This window comes from Halichondria panicea, chromosome 3 (genome assembly GCF_963675165.1).
Source record: "Halichondria panicea chromosome 3, odHalPani1.1, whole genome shotgun sequence".
NCBI lineage: Eukaryota > Metazoa > Porifera > Demospongiae > Suberitida > Halichondriidae > Halichondria > Halichondria panicea.
The window spans coordinates 6,834,229-6,855,558 of record NC_087379.1 but is presented as its reverse complement, the minus strand read 5'-3'; the positions used below and the strand labels follow the sequence as shown (position 1 = coordinate 6,855,558).

Sequence of the window (21,330 nt, the reverse complement as noted above, 5' to 3'; positions counted from 1 at the left end):
GATGCTAGTCAAAACCACCATGCATGTCACATGTCCACTAATTAATTGGCACTGGCACTCTGTAAAGGATCTACAATTTACTAAAACAACATGGGAGTTGTTTTGGTCTCTAGCTTCTGCTTGCTCTGCCTTGCTGTAAGCACTGTGGCCATACCTAAAGAAGGACAATGGTCTGCTCAAGGATGGACTATAACTGGAAAGCCATCTCCAGGGCATGAGGTGAAGCTCACCTTTGCAATCAAGCAGCACAACCCGGACTGGCTCAAGGACAAACTCAAAGCTGTGTCCTACCCAGACTCTCCACACTACACTGACTACATGAACTTTGACGAGATTGCTCAGTACGTGTATGGAAAACCAGAATCTGTTAAAGTCGTCACTGAAGCTTTGGAGTCGATGGGAGCAAACAAAATAGACTTTACTATCGGACGAGATTTCGTTGTCGCCTGGGTTCCTTTTGAAGCTGCCGAGAAGTTCTTTCAAGCAAATTTCCTGGAGTTCAAACATAATGAAATATCTGGATTGAATATCGTATCATCACTGTACTACACTGTACCTTTGAGTTTAAAGAAACACATTGACTTTGTGTCGGGTTTCATTATCTTCCCAGGTTATCCGTCCAAGCCCGTTGAAAAGAAACCAGTCGGCGGTGATAAATTAATTATCGTAACTCCTAAGATCATTGCTGAGAAGTACAACACATCCGACTATGTATCTACAAACAAAAACAATTCGCAGGCTGTGGCTGCTTTCCTAAAGCAATATTTCGATCCAACTGATTTGAAGAAGTTTCAGGAACTCTACAAACTTCCGGTGAAAGCGATTGCAAAAGTTGTTGGGAAGAACGTTGACGACGATCCTGGAGCTGAAGCCAACCTCGATGTACAGTACATCTCTGCCACAGGACGTAACGTGGACACCTGGTTTATTTCGATCTCCACCTACAATGGAAAGCAAGAAGATTTCCTCTCATGGATCACAGCACAAGTGAACACTACTGACTCTCCCTGGGTTCATTCTGCAAGCTATGGTGATGAGGAGAACTCAATCGATGTGGACTATGCAAATCGAGTGGATAATGAATTCATGAAATTTGGAATTTCCGGACGAACCGTTTTATTTGCTTCTGGCGACAGCGGTGCAGATTGTGGTACTGGTGGCAAATATACTCCCGAATGGCCAACAAGTAGTCCCTATATAACCGCTGTGGGGGGTACAACGAGCCTTACTTCCGTATGGTCCGAAGGGGGTGGTGGTTTCTCGAATGTCTTCCCAATGCCTGAGTATCAGAAAGCTGTAGTTGAAGCTTACCTAAAAGGCAATGATGTCCCTAATAAAGATCTTTTTAACACGTCTGGACGTGCTTATCCTGATGTTAGTGCGTTTTCAACGGACTTTATCATTATCGATGATGGTATTCCAGCACCTGTGTCTGGTACAAGTTGTGCTGCTCCCACATTTGCTGGCATTGTGGCTAGTCTGAATGACGTTCTACTAAACAAAGGAATGAAGACACTTGGTTTTCTGAATCCTCTGCTGTACATGCAACTCCAAGGCAAAGGCTTCTTTGATGTGACGGATGGTTCTAATGGAGGCTTTGGCTGTAAGGGATTTAACGCTGTTTCGGGATGGGACCCTGCCTCTGGATGGGGGAACCCAAACTTTGGACTGCTAAAGGACCTTGTGTAGTGTATTGAGGTTGTATAGTTATAACTTCTACATGAATAGTAATACATGCATTATTTTGTTTACATGATCTCTTTGTATTTTCAACAAGTAGCTAATTTTTATTAGGAACATTTTCTGTTAGAGGGCGGCTGGTGAATGAACTGCAGCAGCAAGGCGATCGATCTAGAGGCAGCCCCTCCCCCCTGCATGCAGTAGTATAGTACACTTGACATAATATATACAGCTAGCTAGCCATGAAGACTACAATGTTGTGTGCACTGCTCCTCTGCAGCCTCACCTGCTGCATTCACGCCAGGCTAGATGAATGGACTATAACTGAAAAGCCATCTCCAGGCCATGAGGTGAAGCTCACCTTTGCAATCAAGCAGCACAACCCGGACTGGCTCAAGGACAAACTCAAAGCTGTGTCCTACCCAGACTCTCCACACTACACTGACTACATGAACTTCGGTGAAATTGCTCAGTACGTGTATGGAGAACCAGAATCTGTGAAAGTCGTCACTGAAGCTTTGGAGTCGATGGGAGCAAACGAAATAGACTTTACTATCGGACGAGATTTCGTTGTCGCCTGGGTTCCTGTCAAAGCAGCTGAAGAATACTTCAATGCAAATTTTTACAAGTTTGTGAACAGAGGGTGTGATGGAATGATGGTCGTTGCATCTCCGACATACAACATTCCAATGTCTATGAAGAAACACATTGATTTTTTGTCTGGATTTGAACTCCCAGGGAAAAAATGTGAGAAAGTCAAGCTCAGAAGTTCTCCTCAAAATTCGAAGATTCATGTAACTCCTGCATACATTGACAAACAATACAACATATCTGGCTATACTTCTACGAGTCCTCAAAATTCTCAAGCTGTGGCGGCATTTATAGGACAGTATTTTGATCCTTCAGATTTGCAAATGTTTCAAAAGAAATTTAATCTACCCTCGAAGCCGATCACAAAAATTGTCGGACGTAACACACCAAGCCAACCTGGTTCTGAAGCTACGTCTGACGTTGAGTACATCAGTGCTACAGGTAGAAATGTTGACACATGGTTTATTTCCATCGATAGTAGTGGTCTGTTCCTATCATGGATTGTAGCACAGGTGAACACAACAAACTCTCCTTGGGTGCATTCTGTGAGCTACGGTTCTGAGGAACGCAAAACAGAGAGTGACTATTTGACTAGAGTGGATAATGAGTTCATGAAATTTGGAATATCTGGTCGCACGGTGCTATTTGCTTCAGGGGATGGAGGAGCTCAATGTTTGAATGGAATATTTAATCCGGAGTGGCCAGGAAGTAGTCCTCACGTCACATCAGTGGGAGGAACAATCAGCATGGATACTGTATGGGCTGAAGGAGGGGGTGGTTTCTCTAATGTGTTCTCAATGCCCGACTGGCAGAAAGAAGTGGTTGATGCATATTTGAAAAGTGGACAGACACCTTCGCACTCTCTCTTCAATGCAAGTGGACGTGCTTACCCTGATATCAGTGCCTTTGCAACTAACTATGAATACATACTAAATGGCAAAGATCTGTCTGTTGATGGTACGAGTCTCTCCACTCCTGCAGTAGCCGGAATAATATCAATTCTGAATGATATTCGAATCAACAACGGACAAAAGACTCTCGGCTTTCTCAACCCTCTATTGTACTCGCTCAAAGGCAACGGGTTCTATGATGTTACCAAAGGGGCTAATGGTGATGGTGGAGAGTGTGGAGGATTCAAAGCCATCAAAGGATGGGACCCTGCGTCTGGCTGGGGAAGCCCTAACTTTGGACTGCTAAAAAGTCTCATTTAGTGTTTGTACACTCAGCTATTGTTCAAATGCTTCATGAGTGTTTTTATCCATACATAATTTTATGTTTGTGTACACCCCCTGCATGATGTCTGCATAACATAGTAATGAATGAGGTGTTTTGATTGAGCAGCCCCTCCCCCACTCACACATGCAGATATTCATAGCAAGAGCTCGTGTGTTGTGGGGTTCTGATTCCATCATGTGATAATGATCAGAAGGTTTCACACCAGAGTAACACCACAGATTTTAATAGAGTTGATACTCATCTAACCATGAAGACTACAGTGTTGTATGCGCTGCTCCTCTGTAGCCTCGCCTGCTGCATTCACGCCGGACCAGATGAATGGACTATAACTGGAAAACCATCTCCAGGCCATGAGGTGAAGCTCACCTTTGCAATCAAGCAGCACAACCCGGACTGGCTCAAAGACAAACTCAAAGCTGTGTCCTACCCAGACTCTCCACACTACACTGACTACATGAACTTTGACGAGATTGCTCAGTACGTGTATGGAGAACCAGAATCTGTGAAAGTCGTCACTGAAGCTTTGGAGTCGATGGGAGCAAGCAAAATTGATTTTACTATCGGACGAGATTTCGTTGTCGCCTTGGTTCCTTTTGAAAATGTTGAGCAATATTTTAATACTCAATTGCTCGAATTTGAAAGCACGACTGATGGATCAAAGATTGTAACTTCTTTCCACCACGTTGTTCCAGTCTCTCTGAAAGAGCATGTTGATTTTCTATCAGGACTAACCTTACTGGAATCGGGAACTAATTACAAAGAACGTAAACCACAACAAGGTGCACCGAAAACTGGCGTTAGCGTGACACCTAAATCCATTGACAAGGACTACAATATTTCAGGCTATACCTCTTCTAACGCTAATAATTCACAAGCTATTGCAGCATTCCTAAAACAGTATTTCGATGCTTCCGATTTGCAGACATTTCAGAAGAGATTTGATATTCCTGCAAAACCAATTGCAAAGATTGTTGGAAAAGACAGGCCTACAAACCCAGGCATTGAGGCCAACCTCGATGTGCAGTACATCAGTGCTACTGGTAGAAACGTTGACACTTGGTTTATTTCAGTTTCCACCTATTCCAACAATAAGCAAGAAGATTTTCTTTCCTGGATTGTCAGTCAAGTCAACACTACTAGCTCCCCCTGGGTCCATTCAGCAAGTTATGGAGATGACGAATCCTCCATTGCCACTGATTATCTAACCCGAGTGGACGCTGAATTCATGAAGTTTGGAATATCCGGTCGCACGGTTTTATTAGCTACTGGTGACAGTGGAGTTGAATGTAATGGTGCTCAAATGTTCACCCCTAACTGGCCCACTAGTAGTCCGTACATCACTGCGGTCGGAGGAACGATCAGTCTTGATACAGTATGGTCATCTGGTGGAGGTGGATTCTCAAACTATTTCGGAATGCCAGACTATCAAAAAGATGCAGTTAAAGCTTATTTGGACAGTGGAAAGGGACCTTCTGTATCACATTTTAATGTCAGCGGACGCGCATATCCCGATGTTAGTGCATTTGCAGTCAACTTTGAGGTAATTGAGTACGGGCAGGCGATACCAGTTGGTGGTACTAGCTGTGCAGCTCCCACTGTGGCTGGGATTATCTCGATTCTTAACGATGTTCGACTCAACAAAGGACAAAAAACACTCGGTTTCCTCAACCCGTTACTGTACATGACTCTCAAAGGAAATGGATTTTTTGATATTGTCAACGGTAACAACGGCAACGGCGTGTGCAGGGGATTTGAGGCTGTCAAAGGTTGGGACCCAGCTTCTGGATGGGGAAGCCCCAATTTTGGGCTATTGAAAGGACTTGTTTAAGATTGGCTGCTGCTGTTGAAGCATGATTAATAACTTAATTTGCTGAAAATGACATTGTATTGCCATAATAACTTTTTTACTGATGTGTATTTATATATTAATTTTGTATGTTTGTTTGAATTATGCTCATTAGTTTATTTACTGTCACAGGGAACCATCAGAATAGGCACAACTGCATGTATTCAAATCAAATTGCACAGCATGTATATTATTGTATGGTTGAATAAAAGTTGGTTGGGGAGATACCAAGAAAATAACGATTAATAACACAAAATAGATTGAATCGCATCATACAACATAGCCTTGCCATTCACCAGAAGCAAAGTTAAGACGAATAAATAAAGTATGTCCATCATTTAATACACTGATCGGAAAAGTTTTGACTTTCAATCTTGGATCCATGGGAGTACCTGCGTATATAGGAGAACAATAATAACTATCATGAATTTCCAGACATGAGCGTGCATGTTTTTTTCACTTACCTTTCAAGAACTGTCTGATGAGACCAACATCATCCTCACACAGTGAGTCTGCATGTACCAAGAGTGAGTCAATAGTCTGCACATGACAAATAATTTAATAAACCCACTAACTAGGTATGTTACGTTACCAACCTTACTAATTGGCGACGAGTGCACTGTCACAGTCTGGGGTCGTTCCAGTGATTTCAGTAGTAGTTTTGTCAAACCTCCTGATTCCTCAATTCGATCAGGTCCAATCTTGATTGATATCTCTTGGCCAACATCCAAAACCAACTGATCTCCACTACAACTCTCCTTATCTTTGTCTGCAAAGTCTGTGTCCTGTAGCATGTTTTGTACATCATCCAAGTTTAAACCAACATATTCAGAATCATGATCATCAGAGCTTGCCAGTACATTCACACACTCCACCACAGATGGCTTAGACTCTGTTATCAACAAATTCTCAGACACTATTGTCTCGATCTCAGGCTGGGTTTGTACTAGACGAGTATTTCCCTGGGCTATTGAGTACAGGGTGGCTAAAACTTTGTATAGATGATCTTCTGTGCACCGAGAAAGACTGGTGTGTGTGATCTCCTCACAAGCACAGTCAAAAATCTCTGGCTCAGTTGGCTCAGCACTCTCAGGTGGTTGTTTGCTCTCAGCACTCTCAGGTGGTTGTTTGCTCTCAGCACTCTCAGGTGGTTGTTCGGCCTCAGCACTCTCGGGCTCAGGTGGTCGTTCGGCCTCAACACTCTCAGGCTCAGGTGGTCGTTCGGCCTCAACGCTCTCGGGCTCAGGTGGTTGTTCGGCCTCAGCACTCTCGGGCTCAGGTGGTCGTTCGGCCTCAACACTCTCAGGCTCAGGTGGTCGTTCGGCCTCAACGCTCTCGGGCTCAGGTGGTTGTTTGGCCTCGACACTCTCGGGATCAGGTGGTCGTTCGGCCTCGACACTCTCAGGTAGTTGTTCGGCTTCAATACTCTCGTGCTCAGAGTCACTGTCAATAATAATGATCAAGTTCACAGGTGATGGTGGAGAAGGTGATGGTGGTGGAGAAAGTGGTGGAGGACATAATGGTGGTGAGAATGATGGTCGAGGTTTCACATAAATCCTCCCATTCCTTAGACCAATGGGAATGTTTACACAGAGTGATAGTGGCTCATCATCGATTGGAGGTTCCTCCCGAATTTGTATGGGTAGGCCATCAGCAACAACTGTTGTTACTGTTGCTAAAGATTTGGTTTGGTACTTTTCTTCATCAGTTGCTTTCGTAGGTGCTGTCTGATCCTCCAGTGTAGACGTGAGAATATTAACAATTCCTGGACAGGACTTTTCAACACCTATGTGTAATTATTAGCAGTTAAAGTCCAATAATTAATTAATTAATGTGATTCATTACCAGGTTCTTTGTTGTCCATTATTAAGTCAGCCTTGAGTATGTCAGAGAGCTGCAACAAAAATAATGATCACACAGTCTCCTGAAAGACTAAAAAATATTGATCAGAATGCTTACCGGTTTAGGTTGGTTAGCTAGAATATGAGTGAGCCGAGAAAAACTTAATGCTTTAGTGAGTCTTGCTTCAGAGCTTTCAGACTGCAAAGCTTCCGAGGTCCTTGAAACAGCAGCAATGGGTAGAACCTGCAAACAAACGAGAGAGTGTGAGTTAGAGAATTCCAGACAAAACTGGACAAACTTACGGCTTCACTGAGAAGAGTCACAGGTGCAGTTGTAGTTAATGGGGAGGGAATTGCAGTGGCACAGGGACTCGAGTATCCCTCGTCAACAGATTCTTTACGAATGAACGGCATTTTTCCATCTTTGAGGTATTGCACGAATAATTCAATTTCATTTCCTGTTTCATCCATCTTCGTGGAGGAGGCGTGGTCAGAGGATGAATTAATCGATGCATTTGCTTGAACTTCTGGTTCTTTCCTCATGGACAAAGACGAAGGACGACAACCCACGACATTTGCTTGAATTTCTGGTTCTTTCCTCGTGGACAAGGATGAAGGACAACAACCCACGACATTTGCTTGAACTTCAGGTTGTTGCGAGCTAATGGTAGCTGGACGGGTCGGGCCACGCCCAACTAAGCTAACGGCAGGTGAATTTGGTTGAGAAACGATTCTTTGCTCTGTGTCTGGTGGTACTCTTACTAGGGGAGGAGGAAGCCTCACTCGTTCAAGTGGTGGATGTGGTGGATGATTGGGCACAAGTCTCATTGCATAAGGATTGTGGCAGTTGACATGTGGTTGAGGTTGAAACATCTGTTCTGGATGATTTGGGGGAATGGTCATGTTCGGAGGAAAATAATTTGGATTGTGTGCCATGTTTGGACCTTGCAGAAAATGGCCCGGGCTCATAGATGGTGGTGAAGTGTATTGTGGAGGAGGTCTAGGATGGTGTAGAGTAGGATAGAAAAGAGCTGGGTGCGTCTGAATTGGTTGAAAATGGCTGGAATGGTTCATTGGTACTCGGTGGTGGTAGTATTGATATTGGATAGTGTTTGGGTGAGCTACTGGGGGAGGCAACATTTCAGGCTCAGGGGGGCGGACAGCATGCGTACGCTTGGGAGTAGGAGGGGACATTTCACTGCGAGAGTTGTGTTGCCTCTTTCCAAGCACTGAAGGAGAGCCTATACACAATGGGAATAATAATTATTTTATACAGTACATGCAAAACAATGGCAAAATGCAATAGATGTATAGTTGCAAGTACACTGCATTAGGCCAGTTATGCAGTGCAGTGTTTACTAAGTACAGTTACCTGGTGGCCTGACTCTGAACTTGGTCTGCGGCTCGAGCACCTTGAAGTATTCCTCATCACAAACCAGAGTGCCATCTTCCAAGAAAATATTGAGAGGTCCTTGTGGTAAGTTAAACTTTTCCTGCACTTGCTTCTTCAAATGTGTGAGGCTCTCTGCACATACTCCAACCTGCAACTTGTCATTTTGGCTCGACTCCAATGTAATCTTATAACCTGGCATTTCTGCTTGCAGGACCTACTACATGTAGACGTAGCTAGCTAGACAACAAACAAGTCTGTGGGTTTTATAAATGCAGTCCATTAATGGGTGGGTACAGGAAGTGTAGAATCAATTGACGTATATATACCCGTACACATGGACAACTCTGATGGGACCCCAAGCCTCAGGATAAAAAGGTGGTTGACTCCGAGCAAGGTTTAGCTACTTGCATTGCTGCCATAGTGTATCCATTGCTATAATTGTGTGCGTATATACTGAGCTCTGTTAATCAATAGCTCTATAAACGTGAAAAACATAATTATGGTTCTCTATTTATTAGGGTCCACCTCACAGCACACCCACTTGGAAAATCACCAATTATAGCTCTGGGAGAATGAGCGGAGGACGTGGACAAGGACGAGGGGGGCATGGCAGGTATGCCAACACATGGGGTGCGTCCAGTATCTCCACAAAGAAGTTGCTAGAATATGCTGAATCAGATGTGTCTGATCTCTCCGATATCTCATCAGCAACACTTGCAAGAGTCGATCTCACCAAAGAATCTAGCCTAACAAAGGTTCATGCATATTTAAGTAAATTGTAGTCTAATTACTTTTTACAGCGTCTGTTCAAAGAGTACCTTCAAATCAAAGACATGTGAGCTAGTGTCTCTAATTAAGATTTGTATGTAATGGTAATGTACTGTGTTTTATCACACAGCTCCCTGCCCCATGTGTGTGTGTCCCCACTCCAACACAACTTTGCTGAGTGGCATGGCAACATAAAAGGACCTGAGGGTACACCATATGAGGGAGGAATTTTTCACTTTTCAATTTCTTTTGTAAACAATTATCCAAGGTACAACTGATGCCATATGGGCAGGTATATCAGTGTGTAAACACTTCTAGCCAATCAGATAGGGCCAGCTCACTATGCAATTATCCTACGCAATTCACTCAGATTCTTCTCATGCTATATTAATTTTGTTCACAACAATCAACCTGTTTATATTTCAACACCCTAGGGACCCACCAGAAGTGACAATGCTCAGCAGAATTGGACATCCATGTGTGAGCTCAAATAACAGGGTTAATCTGGATATCTTAAACCATGAGGATGGAATTGCACAAAATACCTCACAAAGATACCAAATGTGGTCTCCAGCGTACACTGTATCTAGTGTTTTGATACAACTTCAAGGTACTTTTAATTGACCAGAAAATCATTCTCCCATTTGCCCTCTAGCAGTAGTGTACAACAAAATATAAATTCTTCCTTCAGTGTTTTGTTGTGTTTGTTGAACTAGATTACAAGTGCCTGTAGATTCCACTGTATGTATGAGTGTTATTCATTCTTGCAGCTCTCTTGTTTGAGGGAACTGCTGAAATTGCTCTGCAAAATCTCGAGGATCTTACAGACTACGCCCAAGAGAAGAACAAATGGGAGGGTGGAGTGCGTTTCTCTGTGGAACAGGTTGGTGGTTTGTTACTAATTAATTTTATCATGATTTTATTTTCTGATCTAGAGTCTCAGGTATAGCTGCACTGGATGCAAGCATCGACCAAGAAACTACTGGCCCACATTTTCTGAGGTACGTAAATACAGCCACGATACAGTGTGCAAGTACAGTCCCCCCCCAGCCCACCGGCTCTATAACTTGTCTCAACACTGTTACAACCCACCTCCCTCCCCCAACTACAGGTCAACCCTAATGGGCCACCTCCCCCCTCCCTGGACTCCCTCTATCTGGAGGAGGCAGTGTGCTTCTTCACACAGAGGCCGCACTCTGAGGTACCACTGGGCATTGGCATAACCTGCTCCAAGGACCTCAGGTAAATTACATTTACTTAAGTTGCCCTCAGTTTTTGGCCATTAAATGTTGGTGGAGCCTGCATGTTACCACGTGATGCAATCCTGGGTATTTACTAACTTACTGTGCCCACAGTAAAGGAGAGGCGGTATAGTACCACCCAATCACCTATCAGTGGCTTGAGGTTAGAGTAGTGGAGTAGTAATGAATGGCCTTACTGGTGACACTTTATTCATCTGTGGCCTACATGGTGTATGGTGTTGTGTGGTAGAGGAGGGTCTACTACAGACTCAATCAGTGCAGTGGTGTCTTCTTACTGGTATTAATTTTCATGACATGTTGCAACTGATGCAGGACTGGGAGAGTACACAATGTGAACTGTGTGCCAGACATCATCTCTCTCAATGCTTTCCGAGGGTCAAAGGTCAAAGAAGCGTGGGGTGTCTCTTTCTCGAACTGGTTTCCAATTTGTAAGTTGTAAATTTTCTTGAGGTGCAAAATTTCGTGTTTTTCGATGGCAGAGCAATTAACTTGAAAATTAAAACCGGGATAAACTCCCACGCACCAGTATTTCACATGCAAAGCTATTGGTGGGTGTGGTTTCCTGGCATTGAACCGCGAATATTAGAACCCACGAAAATTTCTGCTGAGGGCTCTGGAGCCAAATAGCGTAGAATTTCTCAACCAAATTCTCGAATTTAAATCATCAATTTCTAATGTCTGTTGATCACTTTGGTTAATTCTCTTTCACGTGCAGACATTCAGAGCTCTCATCCCGAGCGCTCCCTTCACCTCGCTCAACGATCTCTAAGCACGATCTATGCCGGTAGCCCCAACGATTTTGAACCTTCGATGGCTTTGGATTTTTTCCCACGGATTCTCTGTCATCTGACAGTCAGGTGAGCTAGCCAGCCATTCATGTACTGGCTATAGAGAGAGGATGTGGCTAGTGAATTATGACAAATACCTTATCATTATTATTTGGGAATAATCTGTTTTCTGTTGTACTGATAATATAATTATGTAGGTGATATGAAATGGTAAATTTACTGTGTACCTGTCATTAGCTAGCCAGAGAATGAGTTGGCCTGTATAGTGTATGAATTTACTGCAGAAGGGATGGCCTAACTTAAACAGCTGTGGGCCTTATTCTAATAATTATAATAATTATAAGTGGTTATTGCATACTCATTTGTATATCTTTCTCCCCTCCTGTAGTTTTGCCAATAGTGATGGTGGAGGTGATGCCCTGAGGTACCTGCACAGCTACTGTTACATGCACAGACTGTTCCTGGAGCTCATCTCACAACACCAGTCACTAGTCTCCAGTGCTAAGGAGAGCTTGAAGAATTTCCTCAGTGACCCAGCTAAGAGGCATGTGGATGTGAGTCAGTGTCACTGTTGTTGCCTGGGGTGTTGATAGTGAGCCCTATAGTGTTCTGTCATTTACACCTTTTCACATCCCATTAACACTGGAATAGCATAGGGTAATCTGGTAAAATCCAACCTCTTGGTAGGAAGTAGTGAAAAATACCACACTATACTGGCAACCCCCCCCCCCCCACGCACACACACAGTTCACCCCTGCTTTGGGCCACCTAGTGGTGCTACTAGGGGTGACTGGGGGAACGTGGGAGGAGCTAGCCTCCACCTATCTATCGGAGTCACAGGATCGAAACGCAAGGAGAATCATTAAGAAGTACCCTGAGCTGAACATATCTCAACCTGACCAGAAAATTGATACACAGAGAATTTCCAAGAGCTTCTCTGCATACAATTTATCTGGACTACGCTTTTTGATGATGCAACTGGTGTTTAATAGGTATGTTGGAGCATAGATTGAAGAGTTAGAGGGATAGGAAACGGTTGGTATCTCGAGTAACATCCGCGCTACGCTGCGGTTTAATCGAGGCCATCACAAAAATATCTATTTCTACACTCAGTGCATAATAAACTACAAGTAACTGTGCTTAGTCCGTGCAACTCACTTATATTTCAATATTTCAAGGTCTATACCTATTGTAGTAGTCATAACCAGCACGCTTACACGTTATATGTTCCAATAGCTCTAAAACAGCCTTGGGAACATATAACTTTATTGGAAAGTCTCTTTTTACTGGGTGTGGTCAGTCATTAGCAAGTACTACACGTGGCTCATGGACTAGGCGTGTTATAAATTGCTGAAAGAGATGATGTCTCGAGGAAACACAGCTTTGGGAGTTACCCGGCAAAAATGTGCTTAATAGCCTCGTAACGCAGATCATTTTTGAGGCTCCACTGCAGATTCAATGTAAAATCATCATGTGCACCACTCCGTTTCCTATCCTTCAATCTATGGTTGGAATGATGTAGTACGTGGTCTAGAGCTTGGCCTTTTTCCTATGACTTCACAATTAGTTACATCACCTTCCTTCTGGACTTTTCTGTTGAAGTGACCTCTTGTGAAATGAAAAATTCAATGCAAATTTGTAATCCTGGTCTGTCCATTATATAGGGTGTTTGTGTATCCAGTGCATCAGTATGACAAGCATCACTCCCTCCTACCCAAGGTGTGTACTGTGATATAATAGTGATGAGCATCACATGACCTGCCACACACCCACACACCTGCAGAGTGATGAAGACCAGCTGCTCAGTGAGAGGAAAAGCATTCGAGCTGTCAACAACTTCACGTAAATAATGCAATTTTTGAGTATCGCATATGTGTTAAGTAAGCAATAATCTTCCCCACTGTCCCCCTATTGTCACATTCTGAATGATTTGAGGGCCTCATTAGGTTGTGACTCACACTGTGTCCACTGCAGGTTGTTTTATGAACGGATTGGTCAGAAACCACTGTCCGATGAGGAGATGGTCACTCAGTTGAGACAGGCCATCATCAACTCACAAGAGAAGCGCTACCATGGAGACAAAGGCATCGAAGTTCTCTCTCCAGAAGGTATGCAAAACATTTTTATTATTGCAAAATACTGCACAAATCTGTCATGTACATGTATCTGAAATGAGTATGTGTAACACTACTAACTTATGCCTAAAGTCTATTTGTGTTGAGTTTGACCTTCATAAAATTGTCATAACTTTGTCATACTTCACTGAAATTCAAAGTTTCATATACCATCTCTGTTAAAAAGCGCTTCTATCTATATGCTGTAGAGCTAGTAAGCTCCAACCAGCTAAAAGTTAGCATTTTCCATTAGAAGTCCCAGGCATACTTGTCCACCACAAATGAAGTCATAATTGACCACATAACTTCTGGGGTTGAACTCAACGCAAATAGACTTTAATTACTAACCCCTATATGTTTTTGCGTACAGAGTTTGAGAAGCAGAGATTGGGAGCAATCCGACCCCTTCAGGAAATGGTGACCTCTGATAGCCATCTCCATGACGACGAGGACCAGTGGAGGACTCTCTGTGAAACCCGTTTCTGTCTCACGGTAAGAAAACAAAAATCACGTACTGTAGTGCTCGTGATTGTGTATGTTCTAAACAACGTGAAATGTTAGCTGGTAGAGACTGGAGACAATTTTCCCAGCTAATTTTTATCAGGTCGTGGATATAGCAAATGAAGCGTGCAGGTTGATAACATCTTACATCATGATTGTTACGCATCATTGAACAAACATTGTAAATTAATATTAATTTTTTGTTTACAGGAGCTCCCCCAGTCCTATAGTGCCAGCATCAAGTCTCCCTGGAAACACTTGTACCTCCAGCACAACCTGCAAGAGTTGGTCAGCAAACTCAATGACAACCCTGACTTTAAGGTGGGGAGCATCTTCTAGCCTTGCTTCTTATCTCAGTCTCACTCTCACCTTGGGTTGTAGCTTTGTTTTCTTATCATGTGATTTAATTTACACTTTTTTTGTTCATTGCTTCACTTTATTTGTGTTTTCCATAACTTTGGGCCTCTCCTTTGCAATCAAATACACCTTCTTATAATTATCCCTCCTCTCTCCCTAGCTGCTCTACCAGACATTGGAGCTCTCTAAAGACTGTCTCTCTCGGTTTGACCTGGTCACGTTCTCACCTGACAATATTCGCTCCAACTATTACTTTCTCTCTCAGATCATCCAACAGCTGCCACAACTCACACACCTCACCATGTCCAAGGTTCAATTGTGCTTTTATTTGTATGCCTATAGTGTTTGTGGGTTATAATGCATGGCCAGTAATAATTGTGTACCTTTATAATTATACACCTCTAAATTTGGCTTTAATTGTCTGCCTCTTTGTTTTGTCTGGGTTTTAATTGACCATAATTATGATTGACCATGGGGTCATCTACATGGTGGTCATGCAGTCTACATTTAGATGATATGTATGTGTGTGTATTTTGAACTCCTCTGCAAGACAAAATCAGCTTTTTCATATAACTTGCCTTTTAGAGAGATGTGTTTTGTGTTGCACTCCACTTAGTTATAGTCCTCTATCTTGTATCGTTAGCTAGTTTTTAATACAAAGGAGCTAGTCTCTCAATGAAGGTGAAATACTGATTGAGCAAAAAATCATGTTAGGCTCATGGTTGTGGTCCTTCTTGTGGACCTCCTCTGCTACTCTTGTGTGCTGTATTGTGTTGCACATACTGTCACTGTCACTGTCACTGTCACAGCTTTGTTGTTCTGATTCTGGTGGGTAGATGTTAGGGTTTGATAAATAGCCACAGTTGTTGCAATTGAATTGTAATGGTTGATTAGTTCCCAGAGTTCTTCTTTTCATCTATACTACCATCATATAAGTGTATGGCTTTATCTGCAGGGGGAGGTGGGCCTTGGAGAGAAAGGGTTCAGAGAGCTGGTAAAGGGGATGGCCAGAAGTGCTGGAGCTCTCAAGGTAAGCAATGGATGCTGCCCCCTTTCTCTTGATGATGCTTTGTCCAGGTGTTGGATATGCCTTATCTGGACATCACTGATCGCCATGTCTCCAAACTGGCAGAGACTCAGCTAACCAGCGACTGTCTTACGTGAGTTAGATCCTCTCATCCCTACTCTGTACAATCATTTCTTTTGGCGGGCTAATCTGTCGACCCGAGTGTCTATTGTAAGGGTCGCTAGTGGCCCTGGTCAGATTGCTATGCGTACTCTGCTTCATAACTGTCGCGTAGAGTGGAGGAGTTGAAACCGACCAGAGCTTCGTAATTATTTATGGCTGTACCACCACCCCAGTACTAGTACCGTAATGCTGCAGTTTCGCAGTTTAATTCCAAAGTTATGGAGACCTAGCTTCACTAATCTATTTGCGTTGAGTTGAGTTCAGCCCCGGAACTTATGTGGTCAATTATGGCTTCATTTTATGCTTTACATGTATGTGGTTGACAAGTATTCTACGTGGGAAAATGCTAGCGCTTTTTAACAAGGAACAACATTATGAAGGTCAACACAAAATAATAGCAGATTAAGTATATACACTGTGCAGATGGGTTTTAGTTGATGTTTGAAGCTCGAGTATGCCAGAGCCTATTGAATTGTTATACACGTATGACTGACTTATGACCTAACCCCAATAACTAAAGTACCCTTAATTTTCCCTTTCTCTGCAGCTGTCTAAACCTGGAGGGCAACAACCTGGGTACCAAGGGAAGCGAGATGTTAGCACAGCTCATGCTCAAACACCACTCTCTGCCCAATCTAGAGCAGCTCAACCTCAAGGCATGTCGCATCACGCACGAGGGAATGACGGCTCTGGCTGAGGGGCTACTCGTCAAGAGGAAGATCAAGAAACTGGACCTCAGGTGAGAGATTGGCCAATTATATTTCCAATGATGTGCCCTGATTTAAAGTAGTGGCTATTTCCAATCCTCAATCACAATTCAACACACCATATATTTTGCCCATTAATTTTATAGCGTGATATCTCGTAAACTAGGCCTATAAGAGATGCATTGTTATTACTTTGGTTGTCAAAAGTGGACCAGTGTTGGCCAACCGTGGGCACATCCCTGTGATAAGCCTTTTGTGTAGGAATTGTATGAGTGACAAAGCTAGCATTATTTGTCTGTCTGTGTGGCCACCCATACAGTAAGAACCAGTGTGGGATAGGCCTGTCTTCTGTCATCACTAACCTGGCGTATAGTCCGTCCATTGAAGAGCTCTCTCTAACAGCCATCACTCTTAAATCGGGCGGGTCCACCACTGAACTATCAAATGCTCTAGAAAAGCTCTTCTCTCTCACAGTCTCGCTCAAAAAGGTGTGTTTTAACTCAGTATAATAACTCGCATCTTCTTCTTCTTTGTATTTCCTGCCTCCACTGATAGGAGAGTATCTGTGTTGGCCACGTGGTGGTTATGTGCATCATGATGTGTAATAGTTTGCTGTCAATATCTACTCTACATGTAGTTATGATGATGTCCTTGTTGCAGGTCAGTTTTTGGAATGTGACAGGCTTTTCCCGGTCCTTTAATCAAAGCAACATGAAAGCACTGGCCTCCAATGGCACCATTGAGAGTCTAGACTTGGTAAGTGTGTAGTTTCGCTCGCTGTGATGTACCGGTCCTTTAAAATACACCTGTATGCCATAGAGATTGGCTAAAACATGCATTCTGTAGTTCTAAGGGAGGTCTATATATCACATGTATTATTATCTCCTAAATTGATATATGTATGAATCAACACCAAATCCCCCCTCTCCACTTTACAGTCTCAAACAGCCTTGATGGTGACTGACTCTGCACCGTTTGGTAGTGTCATTGTCTCAAAGGTGAGCTATAGCTAGCATGAATTAAGGCTTGTGAGTGCATGTGTGTGAGGAGTCTTCTTTACTGCCTTCAGAACTGTGTCTTGAGGGAAGTTGACTTGAGCAACAACAACCTCTCTGTCTCCTGTGTCAAGTACATGGTGGAACAGTAAGTGTGTGGTGCCTGTGCCTGTGCCTGTGTGTGTGCAAATCATCGACCCAAATTGTGTGTCAATTTACCAATACTTGTTTGATGACCCTTTACCATATCATCATCTCTTTACAGAGCTAAGGGCCGTATTTCACCAGTTACTGTGCTAAATCTGAGCTCAAATAAACGACTCTTTGCCGTTGTAAGCTCAACACATAATGCCCCAGTAACTCTACGTGTTACTATAGTCTAAGAGTTAGATTCATATTCAGTTGAAGAAGCTATAATTTTTCTCCCTCGTACAGTTGGATGACAAGATGTCTAAACAGCTGGTGACATTCTTCTCTCACACGTTCTCCAAGGTGACGCACCTTGACCTGTCTCGCTGCGGTCTCAGCTCTCAGTCGGTGGAGGTGGGTGGAGCTTGTATCGTACCATCAATAGCACAGTAGCCAGTACCAGTCGACCTCTTGCATTGTAAAAGTTTTATATCGTGATGTCCAACTTGAATTCACTGTGTATTACTTCATGTCTGGTTTAATTGTCAGGTGATAGGGCAGGTCCTGTCCAAGGAGACAGCGCTGACGAGTCTCGACCTCTCCTTTAACAGCATTGGCAAGCACGGGGCAAGGATTCTAGCAACTGGACTCTCCAACAACACCACTCTGGAGGTATAATAAGATCAAAAATTAATGCCGTTACAATTTATGCATTCTGTTTTAACTAGTGGAGGTGTGGGACAGAGTGGCACGTGTTGTTAGGCACGCTGTACAGTAAAGTGCTGGTTGGTAATCTTCATTCCCTCAGGTGCTCAAGTTGGATGACAATTCACTTGGAGCAGCTGGCGCACACTACCTTGCTGGTTTGCTGGAGAAACCTTCTTGTCTCCTCAGAGAACTGCACCTCTTCTGCAACGTAAGTACTACCTTATAATTACTTTTAATACGTCAGTTTTGATCAATTTTGCCTAACTTGGCTTTTTTGTTGTAGCAAGCTTAGAGCTACAAGTTTTATTTTGCATGCTCATAATTATTATTGTTATAGTGTGAGAAGTCCCTTTTGAATAATTAGTTTCTTCTTGTTCTAGTATGTTGATGTGCCTGGAGCAGTTGCCATTTGCAAAGCACTCCACACAAACAAGCATTTGCAGTATCTGGACCTCGGTCTCAACAAAGTCAGAAAGGTGTGATTGTGATTACTTAAACAATGCAGAGACATATGATCCATCACCACCCACACACACCCACACAGCGTGGTGCTGCGGCCTTGGTGGAGATGCTAGGGGTCAACCAAACACTCAAGACTATCTGTCTCAAGTTTAACTACATTCCTGACCCGTGGGCCATCAAGTGAGACCACTGTGCTACCCATGGCATTATGTTGCACTCTGTATAATAACTGTCCAGCCCTGAAGGTAATTGCTCTGTATTGCTATGTAGGATAGCCAAGCAGCTGGTGGAGTCAGTCCATTGCAAAGTGTCCACCCTCAAACTGGCTGGAAACTCACTCCTGGTATATATGATCTGTACCTATATTCTCACGCTGTAGTTACTAGCAGGTTTGTGTAGGGGAAGCTCACCGTCCCTGTCTAATATGATTAATACAGCCATGTAGTTGTATGTACGTGTCAATGTAATGTAATGTAAATGAATTATGCACCCCTTAGTTAGGTACATGTAGCATGTTTGCCTCGTCCCCACGCCCACTTTTCTCAAGAGGCCTGTGGAGGAGGCTACCGTAAGATCTCGATTTAAAGCGACACTTTTTAATAATTACGAAGCCAGAGGTCGCATCTTTTGGAGGTTGAAAAATTATATTGAAGTCCTGGTGTCGCATATTTAGAGGGTCGCATCTAATTGGAGGTAACTTTACAGAGTCTACTTGCCTTGATTTCAGGCCGCTTAAAAACACTGATTTTCCAATGGGCTACAATCGAGGCTAGGGAGTGGCTACATTTACCTCTATTTAGAACGCGACATTAAAAAATAATTGTCAACGCAGCTGTCACTACTTTTAGAGGTCAGAAAATTGCTGAAGCTCCTGGGTGTCGCATATTTGGAGGGTCGCCTTAAATCGAGGTCTTACGGTAGTAGCAAGTCTGCTCCTCAAGCTTGAGAACCATTATTATCTTTACATGCCATCTACATGTACATGTACATTCAACTTGTACTTTCACGTGTGCTAGACACACTCGACTGCTGTATTGTATTCCCTGTAGTATGAAACCCTTGTCACCATCATGACTCAACTCAATGAATGCCCACGGGAGATAACCTTTGACCTTGCTGGACGGGCGGAGTACCGAGACCCGGAGAGGATGGAGAGGACTGTATTTGTATCACCCCTCTCCACCAACATCACTCCAGACATGATCAAGGTACTTACTACATGTACTTAGAGATCTTATGTATAATTATAGAGCGAGTCCATTATCTAGTGATTGCATTTTGTCAGTGTCTTATTTTATATGTTAGGTGCTGAGCCTTGCTTTCTCGTACACTCCACCACAAGCTTATTCTCATATTGTATCATAGACACGCGAAAATACGCCCACCATTTTCGTGCAGAACTTGATGCTTTAGAGAGGACTGGGCGTATTTTCGCGAGTCTGCAGTGCTTGTACTAGTGCACATACATTACATACATGCGTTTTGTTAGTGTGTGTTGACTGCATAGATGAGATACTGTGATAATGTTTACTCCTCCTCACTGCACGGCATTATAGAAAATGTTCTACTCCAAGAAATGCGGTGCCATTAAGAGTGTGAAGATTGAGAAGCATCGAAAAAGGAAGACAACTTTTGATAAAGCCAAATATGCTCTGGTAGAGTTTGCACACAAGGACAGTGTAGAGGTGTGTTGTGGCATTAGCTGATGTGGATGTTGCTTAGACAAATGAATCCATGCAACTTTGTTTTAGGGCCATTATTTCATGGGCTATAAGCTATTCCATGGCCATATTGGCGTCTCCCAAAATATGGACATTCTTTCTAAGCTTTCAGAAAATCATAAATTACATACACGGAATTGAACTTGTGGCAGCTGAAAAGAGTCCCCGTACCATTGTCCATTGATTAAGCCGGCCACTATATACCACCACCTTCTCCCCCTACCTCTCAAGCTTGCAATCACGTTCCTAGTTACAATCATGTTATCTTCTAACCCCCCCTCCCCTCCACTGCAGCTGGCTATAGACCTTGTGCGGAAGGGTGAAGCCAGGATTGGGTCCAAAGGTCAACCCATCATCTCTCGGGCTGGTCTTAATAGCAACGCGGCTGCTACAGCTGCTGCCAAGTCAGTCGTACGAGAGCCCACTAATTATGGATGGCAATGAGAACTGACTATACATGTATAACGTTTTAGACACAGTTTAAATCAATCTATTTTTGTTGAAATTTGACATACATGAAATGTTTTACATACGTATATACTATATACCTATACTTAAAAATATTAAAACTCAATGGATGGTTTACTAACTACACAAACAGATTATGATAAATATTATTGTTCTGCAAATAAAAGGAGAGCTAGAGTGAATTATTTAGTTACAAAGTCAGCTTTCGCAAGTTCATGACAATCAAACTGTGATATTTGCACATATTCGGTGAAGGATACCATCGTTGTTGGGCACAGTACAACAGTACAGTCCAGGGATTGCAGCTTGACCAGTGAATACATCAACCTTATTGAGTCGAACCATTTGTGAATCACGGTTGCGATACATTTCATTCCTGGCAGCTTTAGTCCCCACTTCAACACCGTTAGGATAGTAACATTGTCCGATCTTTTGCACTCTGCAGCAATCCTTAATTTCTGTTTGGAAGATGAGAGCTTCATCAGTTTCACCGATATCTTCAAGGGAGATACTACTGGTATTAGCAAAGGTTTCTCCTCTTAGCATGAACCCCGTGGTACCTAAGAATTAGGAC

General features: G+C 43.1%; 6 protein-coding genes across 11 annotated transcripts in view; 4 read left to right on the top strand and 2 right to left on the bottom strand.

Moving 5' to 3' along the window:
• Positions 1-14: 14 nt before the first annotated feature.
• LOC135333978 (tripeptidyl-peptidase 1-like) lies at positions 15-1,776 on the top strand. Its single transcript, XM_064529012.1, has one exon. It carries the CDS (start codon positions 91-93, stop codon positions 1,687-1,689), a length of 1,599 nt encoding a protein of 532 aa, XP_064385082.1. The 5' UTR covers positions 15-90; the 3' UTR covers positions 1,690-1,776.
• Positions 1,777-1,885: 109 nt separating this feature from the next.
• Positions 1,886-3,591, top strand: LOC135333958 (tripeptidyl-peptidase 1-like). The gene has a single exon (XM_064528990.1). It carries the CDS (start codon positions 1,923-1,925, stop codon positions 3,480-3,482), a length of 1,560 nt encoding a protein of 519 aa, XP_064385060.1. The 5' UTR covers positions 1,886-1,922; the 3' UTR covers positions 3,483-3,591.
• Positions 3,592-3,674: 83 nt separating this feature from the next.
• LOC135333956 (tripeptidyl-peptidase 1-like) lies at positions 3,675-5,482 on the top strand. The gene has a single exon (XM_064528989.1). The coding sequence runs from the start codon at positions 3,755-3,757 to the stop codon at positions 5,333-5,335; it is 1,581 nt and encodes a 526-aa protein (XP_064385059.1). The 5' UTR covers positions 3,675-3,754; the 3' UTR covers positions 5,336-5,482.
• A 16-nt stretch (positions 5,483-5,498) lies between these two features.
• Positions 5,499-8,853, bottom strand: LOC135333954 (fibrous sheath CABYR-binding protein-like). 2 transcript variants are annotated; one of them, XM_064528984.1, is made up of 7 exons: positions 8,567-8,853; positions 7,498-8,435; positions 7,313-7,438; positions 7,199-7,247; positions 5,950-7,139; positions 5,818-5,893; positions 5,499-5,745 (listed from the first exon to the last, which is right to left on the bottom strand). In XM_064528984.1, the coding sequence occupies exons 1-7, from the start codon at positions 8,784-8,786 to the stop codon at positions 5,624-5,626; spliced, it is 2,721 nt and encodes a 906-aa protein (XP_064385054.1). In that variant the 5' UTR covers positions 8,787-8,853; the 3' UTR covers positions 5,499-5,623. The 2 variants fall into 2 exon arrangements, with proteins under 2 accessions (XP_064385054.1, XP_064385055.1); XM_064528985.1 differs by having other exon boundaries at positions 5,509-5,745; positions 5,818-5,865.
• A 26-nt stretch (positions 8,854-8,879) lies between these two features.
• On the top strand, positions 8,880-20,824 carry LOC135333952 (uncharacterized). 4 transcript variants are annotated; one of them, XM_064528981.1, is made up of 35 exons: positions 8,880-8,962; positions 9,106-9,342; positions 9,388-9,422; positions 9,486-9,623; positions 9,790-9,965; positions 10,126-10,238; positions 10,291-10,356; positions 10,467-10,597; positions 10,930-11,045; positions 11,333-11,474; positions 11,794-11,959; positions 12,153-12,397; positions 13,070-13,124; positions 13,189-13,247; positions 13,380-13,513; positions 13,890-14,011; positions 14,231-14,341; positions 14,538-14,687; positions 15,333-15,407; positions 15,455-15,537; positions 16,114-16,305; positions 16,593-16,761; positions 16,934-17,029; positions 17,212-17,271; positions 17,343-17,416; positions 17,534-17,600; positions 17,704-17,811; positions 17,947-18,069; positions 18,206-18,313; positions 18,486-18,581; positions 18,650-18,747; positions 18,838-18,910; positions 19,617-19,775; positions 20,124-20,252; positions 20,583-20,824. In XM_064528981.1, exons 2-35 carry the CDS (start codon positions 9,160-9,162, stop codon positions 20,730-20,732), a joined length of 4,002 nt encoding a protein of 1,333 aa, XP_064385051.1. In that variant the 5' UTR covers positions 8,880-8,962; positions 9,106-9,159; the 3' UTR covers positions 20,733-20,824. The 4 variants fall into 4 exon arrangements, 3 of the variants coding, with proteins under 3 accessions (XP_064385051.1, XP_064385053.1, XP_064385052.1); XM_064528982.1 differs by lacking the exons at positions 8,880-8,962; positions 9,388-9,422 and having other exon boundaries at positions 9,201-9,342; XR_010394144.1 differs by lacking the exons at positions 19,617-19,775; positions 20,124-20,252; positions 20,583-20,824 and having other exon boundaries at positions 18,126-18,313.
• Positions 20,765-21,330, bottom strand: part of LOC135333950 (sushi, von Willebrand factor type A, EGF and pentraxin domain-containing protein 1-like) — a 39,599-nt gene continuing 39,033 nt past the window's right edge. For both annotated transcript variants that reach the window (XM_064528976.1, XM_064528975.1), the window contains one exon: positions 20,765-21,316. In XM_064528976.1, coding sequence (XP_064385046.1) covers positions 20,979-21,316 — 338 coding nt within the window. In that variant the 3' untranslated portion in view covers positions 20,765-20,978. The remainder of the gene's footprint in view (positions 21,317-21,330) is intronic.

What these genes read in the sequence shown, in the direction of transcription:
- LOC135333978 (XM_064529012.1), top strand. Translation starts at nt 91, where the DNA reads ATGGGAGTTGTTTTGGTCTCTAGCTTCTGCTTGCTCTGCCTTGCTGTA.
- LOC135333958 (XM_064528990.1), top strand. Translation starts at nt 1,923, where the DNA reads ATGAAGACTACAATGTTGTGTGCACTGCTCCTCTGCAGCCTCACCTGC.
- LOC135333956 (XM_064528989.1), top strand. Translation starts at nt 3,755, where the DNA reads ATGAAGACTACAGTGTTGTATGCGCTGCTCCTCTGTAGCCTCGCCTGC.
- LOC135333954 (XM_064528984.1), bottom strand. Translation starts at nt 8,786, where the DNA reads ATGCCAGGTTATAAGATTACATTGGAGTCGAGCCAAAATGACAAGTTG. An exon ending in TAGCTAACCAACCTAAACCG is followed by an intron (nt 7,248 to 7,312) that starts GTAAGCATTCTG and finishes TTTTTGTTGCAG; the next exon opens with CTCTCTGACATACTCAAGGC. An exon ending in ACTCGTCGCCAATTAGTAAG is followed by an intron (nt 5,894 to 5,949) that starts GTTGGTAACGTA and finishes TGTCATGTGCAG; the next exon opens with ACTATTGACTCACTCTTGGT.
- LOC135333952 (XM_064528981.1), top strand. Translation starts at nt 9,160, where the DNA reads ATGAGCGGAGGACGTGGACAAGGACGAGGGGGGCATGGCAGGTATGCC. An exon ending in AAGAATCTAGCCTAACAAAG is followed by an intron (nt 9,343 to 9,387) that starts GTTCATGCATAT and finishes TACTTTTTACAG; the next exon opens with CGTCTGTTCAAAGAGTACCT. An exon ending in GTAGTGTCATTGTCTCAAAG is followed by an intron (nt 17,272 to 17,342) that starts GTGAGCTATAGC and finishes TACTGCCTTCAG; the next exon opens with AACTGTGTCTTGAGGGAAGT.